Source organism: Crocodylus porosus, unplaced genomic scaffold (assembly GCF_001723895.1).
Source record: "Crocodylus porosus isolate Cpor-Errol unplaced genomic scaffold, CroPor_comp1, whole genome shotgun sequence".
Taxonomy (NCBI): domain Eukaryota; kingdom Metazoa; phylum Chordata; order Crocodylia; family Crocodylidae; genus Crocodylus; species Crocodylus porosus.
The window spans coordinates 87,930,418-87,945,477 of record NW_017728918.1 but is presented as its reverse complement, the minus strand read 5'-3'; the positions used below and the strand labels follow the sequence as shown (position 1 = coordinate 87,945,477).

Below are 15,060 nucleotides of genomic sequence, written 5' to 3'. Positions count from 1 at the left end.
AACATAACTTTTATATGCACTGGGAAACCAAAAAATTTGTGTGACTCGCTTTATTGTGATATTTGCTTTATTGCGGTGGTCTGGAACCGAACCCGCAATATCTCCGAGGTATGCCTGTACTCATGTTTCTCTCCTGAGCTTTAACTTTTAAAAGGGCAAGGAACATCCAAATGACAAGAACAAAGTCAACTTTCTAAACCATGTCATCTCAAGGAATTAGTTTTTCATACCATGGATCTCCCACTTCCCTCAACATAAGGATAATCCTCCAAGACCTGGGATAGTTTAATATATATAAACTCTCTCAGGACCCCTGTCTCCTCAGCATAAGAGCTGACCTTTCAAAATACAGTTCTGAAATTCCTACCTCCTGTGGAACTCACCATCAGAAGTAGTGCAACTCTGTTTGTTTCCAAACCAAAAAAGGGCTTTCTTTAACTCGGTGATTCTCAACAGGGTTGCTGTGAGCCCCCCCTCAGGTGAAACATCTCTGCATGCAGTTTTGCTGCATTAGGGCTCTAATCAGCCTAAAGCAGGCAGAAGCGCTGCCTCTTCAATAGCCCTTCTTGACCTAGCCTTTCCCACACTTCTCCCAGAAACAGTGGTTCTTGGGACAGTTCCACCTGCACTCCTCTGTTTGCAGGAAGGGAAGGTGGAGGAGGAGGGCTGGGGTGGGGGACAAACAGGGCTGGGGTTCTTAGAACAAGCCAACTCCTGCCTGTTTTGGACTGATCAGAGCCCTAATGCAGCAGGAGCACACAAGTGCCGTAGCCTTTCCTAGGCTGGCTGCACAGCAGGTGCAGGGCTATTTTATTTGAAGGCATCAACACCCAGGGTATGTCTCCAAGTGCCAATTTAAGGTGCATTAGCCATTTTTAAGACATATTAAGAGCGCAGGCCTACACATGCACACCCTTAATGTTCCTTAAAAATGGCAATTTTAGACTATTTGCACCTAAATTTGATACCTGTAAAAGCAGGTATCAAATTTAGGTGTGAATAGCTACAGTGCCTTAACATATGTGTAGACATGCTAAGGTGCTTTAACACTATGTATGTCAATTGACTTGGAACTAACTTTAGTTTCAAGTCGGTCTGCACACTGCATTAATGTTCCCTAGCACATGTAGACACGTGCCTAAATCACCTTAATGCGCATTAGGCAAATGTGCATTAAGTTTAGGCACATGTAAAAAACATGCATAAGCATTCCTCCAGTTGAGAAGCACTAAGGTGAGTTGAAGCAGTGCTAACAGTGGTTCTCAACCAACGGTGCCGCTACATTCAAAAAAGTGCCTGAGCAGTGCCCTGATTCTGAGAAGATTGAGAATCTCTGCTTTTAACTCTTTCCATTCAGGGCCTTGTATTCTATCATTTCTAATCTCACTAACTCATAATTAGCTCTAATATTTTGCCTGCCACTCTGCAAAAAAAACAAATATTGACATTAGATGGTACTGAGTATGCATTTATCAGTATGAATACCATGTTAAATTATGTAGCGGGGGTGTGGTAATAGAATGGTTATAGCATTTTGCTATGGTTCCGGGGATGTGAGTTCCAGCCCTGCGCTGAATTCATGCCAAATGGTGCCCTCAGTTGACCCAGTTGTAAATGGTATCTTCTCATTCAGGCTGAAGAGTTAAAGCAGCTGGATGTGATGCTGACCCTGTCATTCCCTTCTCTGCCATTGGCTACAGAAGCTGGTATACCTTAGCCACACCGGGCTCAATGGCCCATTAGGTCTGAGTACACCCTTGACTTAATTTGATAATTATGTATATGACTAGTGATTTCAGTATTATTCTGACTTTTTAAAATGGTATTCCAAGCTAACATTTTAGCATATATAAAATTTTTAGTGTCCATGTTACAGGGGTGTTTCTTACCCATTGACTCCTCAATCTATATTTTCACTGACTACCTGTCTTGTATGCATACCAGACCAGCCTTTGGCTTCTTTACTTTTCATTCCATCCAGGAAGAGCACACACCAACTGCTGAAACTTCTTTAGTCTAACGAAGGGTTTTTGAACCCAAAAGCTTGCTTAATAATTGTTTTCCAACTATTTAAGTTGGTCTAATAAAAGATATCAGATTCACTCAAAGAACCTTGTCTGCCTAGTGTCCATGTTGACATTTTGTTCTACTTAATACTTAACTGAATTAACATGTTTTAGTAGCCCTTTACTTCTTCTGAAAGTAATGCAGATTAACATCTATTATTTTATTCAGGATAGTTGCAGATAAACTTGGGTTGCCATAACTGTGTAGAATAGATTCTCTGTTACTGCACTATAGAAATGATGTTTGAAAATGATGCATATAAATATTTAGTATGTTTCAAATAATTTACCAAAACATGCATTTAACAAATTATATTTGGCAGGTTACATTCTAAGTGGATTTCCTTCTCTCTCAGAAGAATACATGACTGTTTTGGAGCAAATAGAGAAAATTAAAAGTTTGAAATTAAAACCAGATTTCTTGATTAACATTAAGGTAATGTAAAATTTAATACCTTGCTATTCATTTTCCTACTTATTCTTAGAGTCATATTCATACAGTGTAAGAGTCAAAGAAACAGACATTTTTTCCCTTAAAGTATGTTGTCTGTTGCTAACAGTCAAATTCTTCTATTTCACTGTGGAATTGTCAGTGAAGTTGTTCTGGGTGATAACATATGGTACTCCTACAATTTCAAGTTATTTCTGTGCACCTTACAAGTTTCAAAAACTAGAATAAAGGATATGTATTTCCATGAAATTATAGTCTTGGATAATGACAGAATTTATGCCTAGGATTATTATAAGGTTAACAATATTTTAAATCAAAGGCAGTGAAAATATTTTAGGGAAAATACTTTGAGATTCACACTTAAATAAGAAGACAAATTACTTTAGCCTTCTTAGTCTAGTACTGTGAAAATATTCTTTATACAGTTTATTTACATATCAAATTTAAACTGAATCAAACTCCTCAGAGCTCTCCGGAAAAATTACTTCAATTACCCAATTAAATTTTCACTGAAATACCAACCAGATACATTTTAAATTTCATAGATTTCATGGATGCTGGGGCTGGAAGGGACCTTACAAGATCATCAGGTGCAGCCCCCTGTCCAAAGGGCAGGCAGTCAGCAGTAGCAGTGTGCAAAGCAGGCCATTTCAATCTGGATTTAGATTTGGCCCGAATCAGGGACAGTGATTTGATTCATTGATTCAGATCACTGTCCTTGATTCAATTCAGCCGAATCTGAATCTGAAGATTCAGTGCTGATTTGGAGAATCAGTGATTCGGCCGTAGACATAGCTTTAAATGTTTTTTCTGCATACCTTGAGATACCAGCACAGCTTGTGAATACTGCAATGCTGGGGCAGATGGAGTGTCCCACAGGAGTGTTGGGGGGGCCCTCCACATGCTTGGCAGTGAACCTGGAAGTGGATCGGAAGTACTTCCAGACCACTTCCGGTTCTGTCAGAGAGCGCGCTGGGGGCCCTCCCGTGCCTCCCCAGCTCGGTGATCAGCCACAAGGAGACCCTGGGTGCACCCTCCCTCCCCGGACCCAGGAGGCACCAGTCGCCGAGCCAGGGGGATGCGGGGTGGGCCCCCAGTGCAATCCCCAGCAGACCCGGAAGTGCTTCTGGTCTACTTCCGGGTCTGCTGCTTAGCATGCTGGGGAGCCCCCCACACTTCTGTGAGACACTCCATGTGCCCCAGCATTGCAGCACTCACGTGCCACCTGCTACCTAGAGGTAGGTAGAAAAAACATTTAAAGCTGTGTCTATGTCCAAATTGCCGAATCTTTCCAAATCTCTCCGAATCAATTTGGAGGGTTCCGATTTGATTCAGAGAGATTAAAGGGTCCTCTGATTTGATTCAGATTCGGAGGATTGGCCACTGAATTAGGCCAAATCTCCGCTGAATCGAATCAGGGACTGAAGTTTTGCATACCCCTAGTCAGCAGGGGTCAAATGATCCCAGCAAGATAAGCATCCAAGTATTTTTTTTAAAGAAATCCAGAGTAGGTGCCTGCATCACCTCTGGGGGGCAGTCTATTCTAAGCCCTGGGGACTTGGACAGTAAAGTTTTTCCTTATGTCCAGCCTAAAACGGTCTTCCAAGAGTTTGTGACGGTTGCACCTAGTTTTCCCATGGGGTGCCCTGGAGAACAGACATTCTCCCAGTTCCCAGTGCACACCTCTTATATACTTATAGGCTGCCACCAAGTCACCCCTGAGCCTATACTTTTCCAGTAAGAGTCCTGTGTCTCTGAGCCTCTCCTCATAAGGTCTGCTGTCTTGTCCTCTAATCATTTGTGTGGCTTTCCTCTGGACTCTCTTGAGCTTCTCCATGTCCTTTCTAAATTGCGGAGCCTAAAACTGGACACAGTATTCCAGCAGTGGTCTGACCAAGGCCGAGTGAAGTGGGAGGATGATTTCCTGGGTCTTGTTTGAGGTACATCGGAAGATGCAGGCCACAGTTTTGTTTGCTTTGCTGGCTGCAGTGTCGCGTTGGTGGCTCATGTTCATTTTGTGGTCACTCATGACCCCCAAGTCTCTTTCAGACATGCTGCTATACCCAAAGAAATTTAAGTAACTGCATGCATACGGTGAGTAGTGTTCTTTTTCTAAAGGCCTTAAAGGTCCAAATAATATACTGCAAAAAACAAGGGTTTTTTTGGTGATATCTTTTATTGAACCATCTGTATAGTTGGCAGAGATGTTAGACAAGCTTTCAAGCATAAAGTACTCATCTTCTGTTCACAATACAATATAGTGATATAATAGGTATAAGATAATATACTGAGCTTCTTAAGGAAAGAATCCTAATGCATGTAGTGGGTGTACAAAATGCATCTTAAGAGTTTCTCTGCATTGCCTGACTGTTGTGTAGGGGCAATTCTAATACCTTTGGGAACAGAAAAACATCTGTGTCTTGGAGGGTGATTCTATTCCTATAATGATGATACTTATACCCCCAGAGGCGATAACAGAATTGCTCCTACCCCGTAGTAGTCAGATAACTCAGTAAGTCTGAAGCTGCACTTTGGTTTTCTACCAAATTCTTTTCTGGTATAAAAGATTCTCTCTTAGGTCTTTTCCTGATCTATCTTCTAAAATATTGAATGGACTTCCAGAACAACTGTGTGTATCCCAGTGAAAATGTTACATTGTCCATTTATTCTCTTTAAGATTTTACTTATGATTGCTTACTTATATTACATCCTATTGCACAGCAAAGAAAAATTTGCAAAGAGTATGTGCCTTTGGAAAGGCTTGACCAAAAATTCTCCTTGTCTACCTCAAAATGTAGTATGCCAGGTAAGAATCATATAACCTTCCCCAGTACTTGTGACAGAAGCAGGGCAATACCCAGAAGTTTAAAGAATACTTCAAGGGATAGTCATGTACTCTTTTTTTTAATAGCGCAAAATTTCATTTGACTTAGTATGTTTCAGGGATGAATTTGGTAGCCATGTTGGTCTGAGACAAAAAGAAATGCCAAACTCTAAAGCTCTTGGGTCAAAGATGATTATAAAACGTACCATTTCTGAACCAAGAGTTTTAGAGTTTGGCATTTCACTTAGTAGACATTTTGTGCATTTGTTTATTTGTTTTAAATTGTACCTACCAAGTAATTTAAATTTAAAATATATAAACCAGATGTTTAGAAATTATCTTCTAAAACTAACACAGCATTCAAGGAAAAAGAATAATATTATGAGAACCAACTGATCAAAAGGTTTGTTTTGTATTCTTTCTTAACTAGTGTCCTGACTATGATTTGTGCCAAAGAATCTCTGGGCAAAGACAACATCCTGATTCAGGGGAGATATACGAACGGAACCAGTGGGATCCTGACATTATTGAAAAACGTAAGAAAAAGAAGGAGCAGAGGAAACATGAAGATGAGGAAGATAATGAGGAAGAAGAGCAAGAAGATGAAGAGGAGGTAACTATTTTGAATCTGTTAAATAGATTCTAAGGGTTAGCAGCTGGAAAGAGAAATGAAAAGCCTACAAAGATTTTAAAAAGCCTGTCTTGAATTAGTTTTGTTCTACACCATTTATAAAGCAAGTGTTTTTTTCTGCTTTAAGAGTATAACATTCTAGTATATATATAGTGTATTTTGTAATGCTTGTTTGATAACATTATTTACCAGTATTTGCAGGATGTCAGCTTGTTTGCTGGTTCTTTGTTAGGCTATCATAAACATATTGTCACTTCTTAACCAGTATTTTTTTTCCTCTCCAGAATGAATCATTTTTGCAGTAACCAAAACACAACAACAAAAGCATAGCATTTTTACTGGAGCGGGAAAAAGCTAAAAGGAATATATATTCTCACTACAGAAAATATCAACTGATTATGTATAAATAGTTATAAATAATCCAATGCCTTGAATTTACAAAATATGCACAATAGGTAAAATTCTTTCCTCTGCAGAAGGCAAGGAGGATGACTATTAGCCAGATTCTATTCCATCTATTAGGCACAAAGATGAACTTCAGTATCCAATGACCCAGCAACACATTTATTTAATGGCATGATGGGATCCGGTCCCTAATCCTAACAATAGAGCTTTCTGCCATGTTACACATGAAAGACAAGCATATGATTTTGGGGTTGGGGATCGGATCTCAGTTGTACCATTATTATTTGGCAGTGCAGGATCCTGATCCTGGGCTCCAGCTGCTCTGGCAAGCCGGAAGGTGGGTGCCTGCAGCCCACCATGAACCAGTACAGCCCTAGGGCTGAGACTGCCTGCCAGTCACCTAATTCAGTCCCAACCCTGGGACCACACTGGAGCCAGTTTGGGTGCCTATACACAAGCTTAGAGGTGGGGAGGGGCCGTATCAATTAGACCAGTCCCCCAACATCCACTTTAATTAATAAATGGCTCATAATCACATGTATGAGCACCCCCAATTGAATGGCCATTTTAAAATGTGGGGAAGGGCACAACATTTTTAAAACATGGGGGGTTAATAGACATGATGGTGAGGCAATGGTGGAGCATTCTATTTAGAATGTGGAACAGACTCAATTAATTGAGTCAGCTCTGATGCATTCTAATTGGAACATGAACCAGCAAAACAATAGGCAGCTTTTGAGACTGACAGTCAGCTGATTCTGGGTCCCAGCCCTGGGACTACACTAAGGCCAATTTCAGAGCCCCATGCATAGGAATGTCAGAAAACTTTGCGTGCAGCCTAGCTACACGTGTGTGTTTTTTAAAGTCCTGGCATGATGGGGTCCCAGGATTGGGGAGAGGTTCCATAATTCTAGGATCCATGTGCACCATGGATGTTAGAAAACTACGTGTGCAGCTGCACACATGGTTTTTAAGGGTCCCAGCATATGGGGACCCTGGGATCAGGGAACATCTTCTTGTTACCAGGATCCCTGTGACTGGAATGTGTCCGGTGGTTTACTCTGCAGCTCCCAGGAATCAGGCTGCATGGGACCCTGCCACATGTTTCATTCAAGGTGCAGTGGAAATCAACCACAAAAAGTATTACACAAGTTTTGTGAAATATTTTTGTGGCTGATATCCCATTTTGTCTCAGTAGTTGCCAGACTGTGTGGATGGTTTACTCTTTAAGATGCAATTAACAGCTCAAATAATTTTCAGTAAAAATCTTTCTTGTTTTTTCTCCTCTTGATTATTTCTGTGTATTTAGTTAGCCTGTATGGTATATTTTTCTCTTTTATTATTTATGTGTATTTAGTTAGCCTATGAACAGAATGGCAGGATCCTAGACAAGAGATCTAATACATTCTTCTTCAAAATGTTTTCAGGAAAGTAAGTAGAATTCATCCAGAATGGTCCACTCTATTTTTTGGACCTGATCCAGCAAGACACTCCAGTATATATAGTTTTAAGTAGGTGAGCAGTTCCAGTGGGACTCTTCACAGGCTTGATAGGAGTGAGTACCATATACATGTAGAAGTGCTCTGCTGGCATGGATGACTTTCATGCTTTTTTGTTTTTCACTATTTATAGTGTAATTTTTATAGTGCCATAGGTTTACAAAGGGATGTTGGTTGTAGCTGTGTTGGTCTAAGGACATAGGCAGACTAGTTTCTTTGGGTAAATGGAATATCTTTTATTAGCTCAATGAAATAGCTGGAAAAATTGTTCTTTGCAAGCTTTTGAGCACAAGCACCCATGTTCAGGCATAGAAGGGCTGCTGTTGTTTTGTGTTGTTCTGGATGGAATAGAAGCCAATATGCAAAATGCAGGGCTGTGAAAATGCAAATGCATTGCAGTGAGCATCAGAGGCCAGGGGAGACAATAGGTGTGGGACAGAGGTGGGGGAGGAAAGGGGGGAATGTTGACCTGGTGATAGAATATAACTGGTAAAATGTAGACAGGTTACCTGGGATTAACGGATGGCAGGCAGGTTATAATGTGCCATACATCCAATGTCTAAATAAATCCAATAGACATTGGATTTATGGCACATTATAACCTGCGTGTCATCTGATGACCCCAGGTAACCTCTCTACACTTCACCAGCTACATTCTATCACCAGGTCAACATTCCCCCACTTCCTCCCCACTTACTCATCTCACATTTATTGTCTCCCATGGCCTCTGATAGGTTTAAAAGGCACTTTACAGAGGTAAAATGTGACCGTGTCCCTACTTCAAGGAGCTTGGAATTTAATATATAGGGAGAACTTAAAAATAAAGTCAGTCCAAAGGTTGGTGAGGGAATTGCTGAGTGCCAAAAAGATGAAGAGAAAAAACACACTGAGAGGCTTTTTTTTAAGAGGCTTTAAAAAGATATCTGACAACTTTTACCAAGAAGAAAATTGCCTTTGCTCACCTGACATCAGGCCACAGCACTTGAAGTTCTTAGGAATAAAATTGTTAAATTTTTTTTATTGTGTGCTGTATTTAGTTGCAACATGTTGACGATTACCTTTTATTTAGATTTAAAAAAATGTAACTTAGTGATCTTTCTTGTTTATTTCATTTTATTTCCTTTCCTAACTTCAGTTTACTGTTTTATTAGTATCATACTTTCTTTTTCAATTTATCTCACCAGTCAACATTAGCTAACACAATGTCAAGAACATATTTTTTCTACTAGCCTAAATAAGGTCTTAGGAACACTGGTGCTTTTCTGAAGATGAAAATAATGTCTAGATATTAATAGAAAATCCTAGGGACTGAATATTCAGGTACACCAGAGGAATGTTTGTGTAATTAGGGTATGGGAGAGTAAAGATTGATTTATGTCCTCCTTGCATACCTCATCCTTGAATTACATTCATTCTTTTTTCCACTGAGCTGCTCTGTATTGGAGAGGCAAGAATATTTTTAGTAATATCTTTTATTGGATCAACTGTGTATTTGGGATAAATGCTTGACAAGCTTTCAGGCACAAAGTGTCCTACTGTAGGTCCAAGAGAGAAGCAGACACAGTTTGAGCTAAATAACGATAAAATAATGGCTTGTATGTAACCAGGGGTGGATCTAGGATTTGGCTGGAGAAGCCATCCCCAATGCAGCAGAGGCTGCATCCCAGCTCCCAACTTCCTCCCCTACCAACCCACCAGACCATGCTGCAGGAGCCTCTGGGGACTTTTTTAATGTCCCCAAATCAGGTACGCATCTCTCCATGCTCTGTGGCACATCCCCTTCCCTCCCTCTGCCCTTTCCCCACTATCCCATGGTGGTGAAGCTACAAAGCCACTCCTGACCGTTTCAGTCAGGCTACGAGAGACGTGGGTTCAGCTGGGACAACAACACCAGTATCAGCAGAGGGGGGCAGGAGGTGGATTTCTTCACCTTGCCTGGTCCCCCTGGGAGCAGGAACAGGAAAGGGGAACCCCCCTGCCCATCACCTCTGTCACTGTTTCCACCTGAGCTCACCCCACGTAGCCTGGGTGGAGCAGGAAGGAGTGGCTTTGAAGCTTTCCCCACCCCAAGACAGTAGTGGCAGAGGGAAGAGAGGGGAAGGGGAGGAGAGGGGACATGCCTCTGAACAAAGAGGGGATGGATGGGGATTTTTACGTACTTTGGAGACTTTAAAGAAGTCCCCAGAGGCTCTCAGGGTGTGATCCAGTAAAAGAGATTGGTGGAGCCATGCCACTGCTCCCCCTCCAGATTCACCCCATCCGTAAATGAAAAATAGTCACTTATAAGCAATGGAGGAGGACTGTAAAGTAGTAGCAAAGAGAAATGTATTTCCTGGATCATCATGGCTCCAACAACACTTCTACCCTGAAGTGCTATGGTTTAAAATACTGGCTAGAGGCTTCTGAGCTCTGTACACTCCAGCCACACCTCTTCCCAACCCAGTGCACAGAATAGCTGTGATCACTGAAATCTGTGATGCACAAAGTCTCCAGTCCCACAGGCCACATGAGTGGCAAGGAGCCAGCCCATGGGCCAGATCCTACATGCAGACATGTGCCCTGGATCCTAGCTCCATGCAGTCGTGTGATCCAGTGTTCAGGGCCAGATATTTAGCAGCAGAGCATTGTTTGGCAGCATTAATTGTCACTGCTCCATTGCTGCCAAATTTCTAGCCCTGTGGAACGCACTCTGGTTCTGTGGGGTGGATCTAGCTGGGGGGAACCATAGGTTCAAGTACCACTCCCCTAAATTAATTAAACCCCAACTAGCTGGTTAAATTAGTATTCTAGCTACAAAGACTTACTTAATCAATCTAGACAGGCTTTGATTTAGTGTGTTAATTATATAGGACATGAAATAAAATACTTATTTTTCTTTCTGTAGGCAACAGCAGATGCATTTATGTTATCAGATATTTTGCCACATTTGGTGCAGAGGCCTGAAGATTTTTTTGAAAATGCAGAAGAAAGGGTTAAACTCTATAAGGACACAATGCTACATGCTCTAGAGGTAAGAGCAAAAATATATCTGAATGTTTCGCAACCTGCTTAACTTGCAGAAAGTTACAAAGCTGACCCCTGTAGCTGTGTATAATCCTGGGTACTTTGCAAACCCTCATCCTCACAGTGTGGGGAGGAACCTAACCCTGCAAAGCATCTGGGTACTACTGTCATATTGTTGTGTACACAAATAATCATATAAATATATCATAAAAATATATAAGTTGTATGTTATCTAGGCCTCTCACGTTGTACAGAGATGGAGAGAACCCATAACCCTTCCTCATAACCTTGAATTCTAGATTTTAAAAAAACTGTAATCATAGGAAAGCAGAGCTGGAAGAGGCCTCACAAGGTCATCTAATCCAGCCCCCTGCTCAAAGCAGGATCATCCATGACTAAACCATCCCAGCCAAGTGTCTGTCTAACCTGCTCTTGAAAATTTCCAAGGAAGGAGATTCCACAGTTGCTCTAAGTAGTCTGTTCCAGCGCTTGACTGCCCTCAGTCAGAAAGTTCCTCCTAACTGCCAACCGCAATTTCCCCAAATGAAGCTTGAGGCCATTATTCCTAGTCCTGGCCCCCTCTGCCATGGAGAAAAGCCTATCTCCATCATCTCTAAAATTGCCCTTCAGGTATTCGAACACTGTTATCAACTCCCCCCCTACCCCCTACACACAATCTTCTCTACCCCAAACTAAAAAAACTATAATTCTTTAAGCCTTTCCTCGTAAGTCATGATTCTCAGGCCCCTAATGATTTTTGTTGCTTTGCACTGGACTCTTTCCAAACTATCGACATCCTTCTTGAAGTGTAGAGCCCAAAACTGGACATGGGACTCTCAGTGAAGCCTCCCTAGTGCTGAAAAGAGTGAAGCATCACTTCCCTTGATTTGCAAATGACACTTGTGCTAATACAATCCAGTATGCTTCTGGGTTTTTTGCAGCAAAAGCATACTGTTGGCTTATATTCATCTTATGGCCTACTGTAACTCTCAACTCCTTCTCTGCAGTACTGCAGCCTAGCTACTCATTCCCCAGTTTGTATTTGTGCATGCAGTCATTCCATCCCAGGAATAACTTTGCACTTGTCCTTGTTGAATTTCATTTGGTTGATTGTTGAACATTTCTCAGTTTATTCAAGTCTTGCAGGCACTCTAGAGGGCAGGGCTACAATCTATGAAGACTTGAATAAACTGGAGCACCTAACTTGGCATTGTCTGCAAATTTACTAAGCATGTACTCAAACCATTGTCCAAACTATTAATGAAGATATTGAACAATACCAGACCCAGGACAGATAACTGATTTCCTACATACCCTTATGTCTGCCCACAGAACTTTGAGTTTTATGCCTCTTTTTGCCTCTGTAATTGTAACAGGAGGCCTTCCCAGGGCCAGTTAGATGTTGGCTTGCCCACCTGTTCCTGGGCTAACCATCTGCCTCACTTGTCTACCATGCCTTGTTGTTTCATAGTTGGTTCTAATTAGGTGGGAGGCTGCCTATTCTGGCCCCAATGCAAGGGAGCACTATCTGAAGCTCTAATCCTCCCCTACACCACATCTCAAGCCTTACAGATGGCATCCAGGTGACAAATACTCCTGGCCTACAGCTGAACCAAGCTTAGCCCTCATTGTCAGGCTTCATACATACACACATGCATACCACCCTCCTCTCACTAGGGCCTCTCATTCTCCACCCCCATTACAGGGTCTCCTTCACGCATCGACAACTTATACTGCCTTGCTCCCTCTCAGAGTTGGCCTCTTCAGCCATAGGCTTTATCTAGTGCACACCTTGGGTGGCAGATGTACCATCTTTTGGGCCTCTTCTGCAACCTTCAGTGGGGTAGTGGCCAGCCAGTTACCCAACTGGGGCCAAGCTTGCCCTCACCCCTCCTGGGGCAACTCTACACACACTCACACAAACACTGGGTTCCCAGCCCTCTGGTTACCCCCTCACTGGGGCTCCACATGTGCCCCCTCACTGGGGTTCCACCTCTCTACTCCTTCACTGGGGCCTACCCTTACTGGGGCTTCACATCTTCTACCCCCTCACTGGGGCTCCACATGTGCCCCCTCACTGGGGCTCCACCTCTCTACTCCTTCACTGGGGCCTAACCTTACTGGGGCTTCACATCTTCTACCCCCTCACTGGGGCTACGGGGCTTCCCTCCCTGGTAGGGTCTCAGGTGGCTGTAGCCATGCCTGGCCTCAAGCCGTGCCTGGCCTGAGGCACCCCGACCCACCTTCCACCAGGGTGGTAACTGGTCTGGTATTTTCCTGGAGGCCCCTGCACCACTGGGAACCCCAGCAGGCTACCCACTCCCAGCAGGGTACAGTTTAAGTCATGCCCAGGACCAAGAGCCTCCCACTCCTACCTACAGATGTTCTCATACAGCAGCTCAACCAGGAAATGTTTCTGCCTGCCTGTCAGCAGTGAACTGCTCTGTTTATATAGGCAGCCATGGTTCTAAAATGGCTGCCACAATCAAGCACCTGCTGGCTGCTTGACTTGGCCCTTGAAGTGGCAGGCACCAGTAGTGCCCTGCCACAGTGATGATCAAACCCTACTCTTTATTGTCAGAATTACTCTTCCTCTGTTTAGCAGATTAGGACTTCTGTTGCCTCTTGGCAGCTAGTTGACTGTACATGTAGTCACTCTTATGACTTCAGCTGGCTCAATGACAGGCTTGTGAACCTGGCTTTTGGGCAGCTCAAGAGTTTCCTGGAGCCCATCTTGGGCTTCGCAGGCAGCAAGGATAACAGGATTCTCTACAAACCTGCATATACAGGGGTTGATCAGGGTCTCTGCTCCCATCAATCCCTGATGCCATGAACAGAGCAGTGGTGAGAGTGTTCCTTGCAAGAGGAAAGGAGTCATACCACTGGAGTCCCCTTTGTTAAACTTATAGGTAACCTGTACTGAAGACATTAGTCCAGCAAGGTGTGGCAGATGAGTGAAACAAGTGAAAGAATCGTAAAGGAGACGAGGGTCAAGGTCTTCAGGGCCACCCTTTGGGCTGGTCCTGTCAATGTGTTACAAAAGTAGATGCATTTCAAGATGGATTTTCAAGACTCAAATAGGGTAGAATAGAATTGCACTTATCCACCCAAATTCCCTTAGGGGTCTAACAGGTAGAAAAAAAATCTGCCCCTAAATTTATAGTGCAAAGAGGTGTGATCCAGCAAAAAGGGGAAACTGCTCAGGTGGAAAGGAATTTAAAGTATGTATAAGGTGGCCATGATGCCCCTTGGAGCCTTCTCAACCCTTGCCAACCTAGCTCTCTTTGTGCAATCTTCCCTTCACTTTCCTGCCATACCTTGAAGTTGTTAACTTTTAGAAAAAGAGAGGGTGCCCCAGGGCTTCCCAAGCCTGATCTTACTTTCATGACTACTGTTGTCCATGATCATTGCCTTAAGGGCCAGTTATGTGGCTCTGACTTCCCCTGTACACCATGGCCATGTCTCACAGTTAGGCTCCAGAGCGGTGAGAGACGCGCGGGTGAAGCCCGCTGCGCCCCTACTCCCCCGAAGCCCCCCAGACACCCCCTCAGCAGCCGCAGAGCACAGCCGGAGGTAAGCGGGCTCATGGTGGGAAGGGGTTAACTCCTCGCTCCCTGGGACGAGGCGGCTGCGTGGAGCCCAGCCAGGTCAAGTCCCCGCCCAGGCCCCTACTTGGCCCAGCCCCCCAGGGAGCCACGCGACCTGAGCCGCGTCAACAGGCTGCGTAAACAGGAGCTTGAGTTAGTGCGGAGTCCATGCAGGAGAGGGCGTGGGAGGGCACGAGATCCTGCCTGCGACCCCCCCAGAGTAGTCAGCCCCAGCCGTAGTCAGCCTACCAGATGCATGACACGGATGGGCACACGCTGCACCCCGAGGGTCCCCTCAGGCTCTACAGCCCCCCCATTGAGCACCTCAGAGACGGCCACCCAGACGGAGTCCATGGTTCCGGGCTCCACACAGACGGAGCCCCTGGCTCTTGGCTGCGGGGGCTGCCTGTCCCTTTTTCAGACTCTGGGGCCCAGGAGCATGGCCACCTCCCCTTGCAGGGTCTGCTCCCTACTGGGGTCTCTGGCGCGCCAGCTGGAGGAGCTCCAGGCTACAGTCCAGAGACTGCACGCCATCAGGGACTGCGAGCAGGAGATAGACTCCTACTGCCAGGCCCTTCTCCCCCGGGAGCCGCA

At 44.0% G+C, this 15,060-nt stretch overlaps 1 protein-coding gene across 1 annotated transcript in view; it reads left to right on the top strand.

Moving 5' to 3' along the window:
• AK9 (adenylate kinase 9) overlaps positions 1-15,060 on the top strand; it is a 171,706-nt gene that overhangs the window by 38,468 nt on the left and 118,178 nt on the right. The window contains exons 6-8 of the mRNA XM_019538185.1: positions 2,390-2,502; positions 5,772-5,954; positions 10,761-10,886. Of these exons, the coding sequence (XP_019393730.1) occupies positions 2,390-2,502; positions 5,772-5,954; positions 10,761-10,886 (422 nt within the window). The remainder of the gene's footprint in view (positions 1-2,389; positions 2,503-5,771; positions 5,955-10,760; positions 10,887-15,060) is intronic.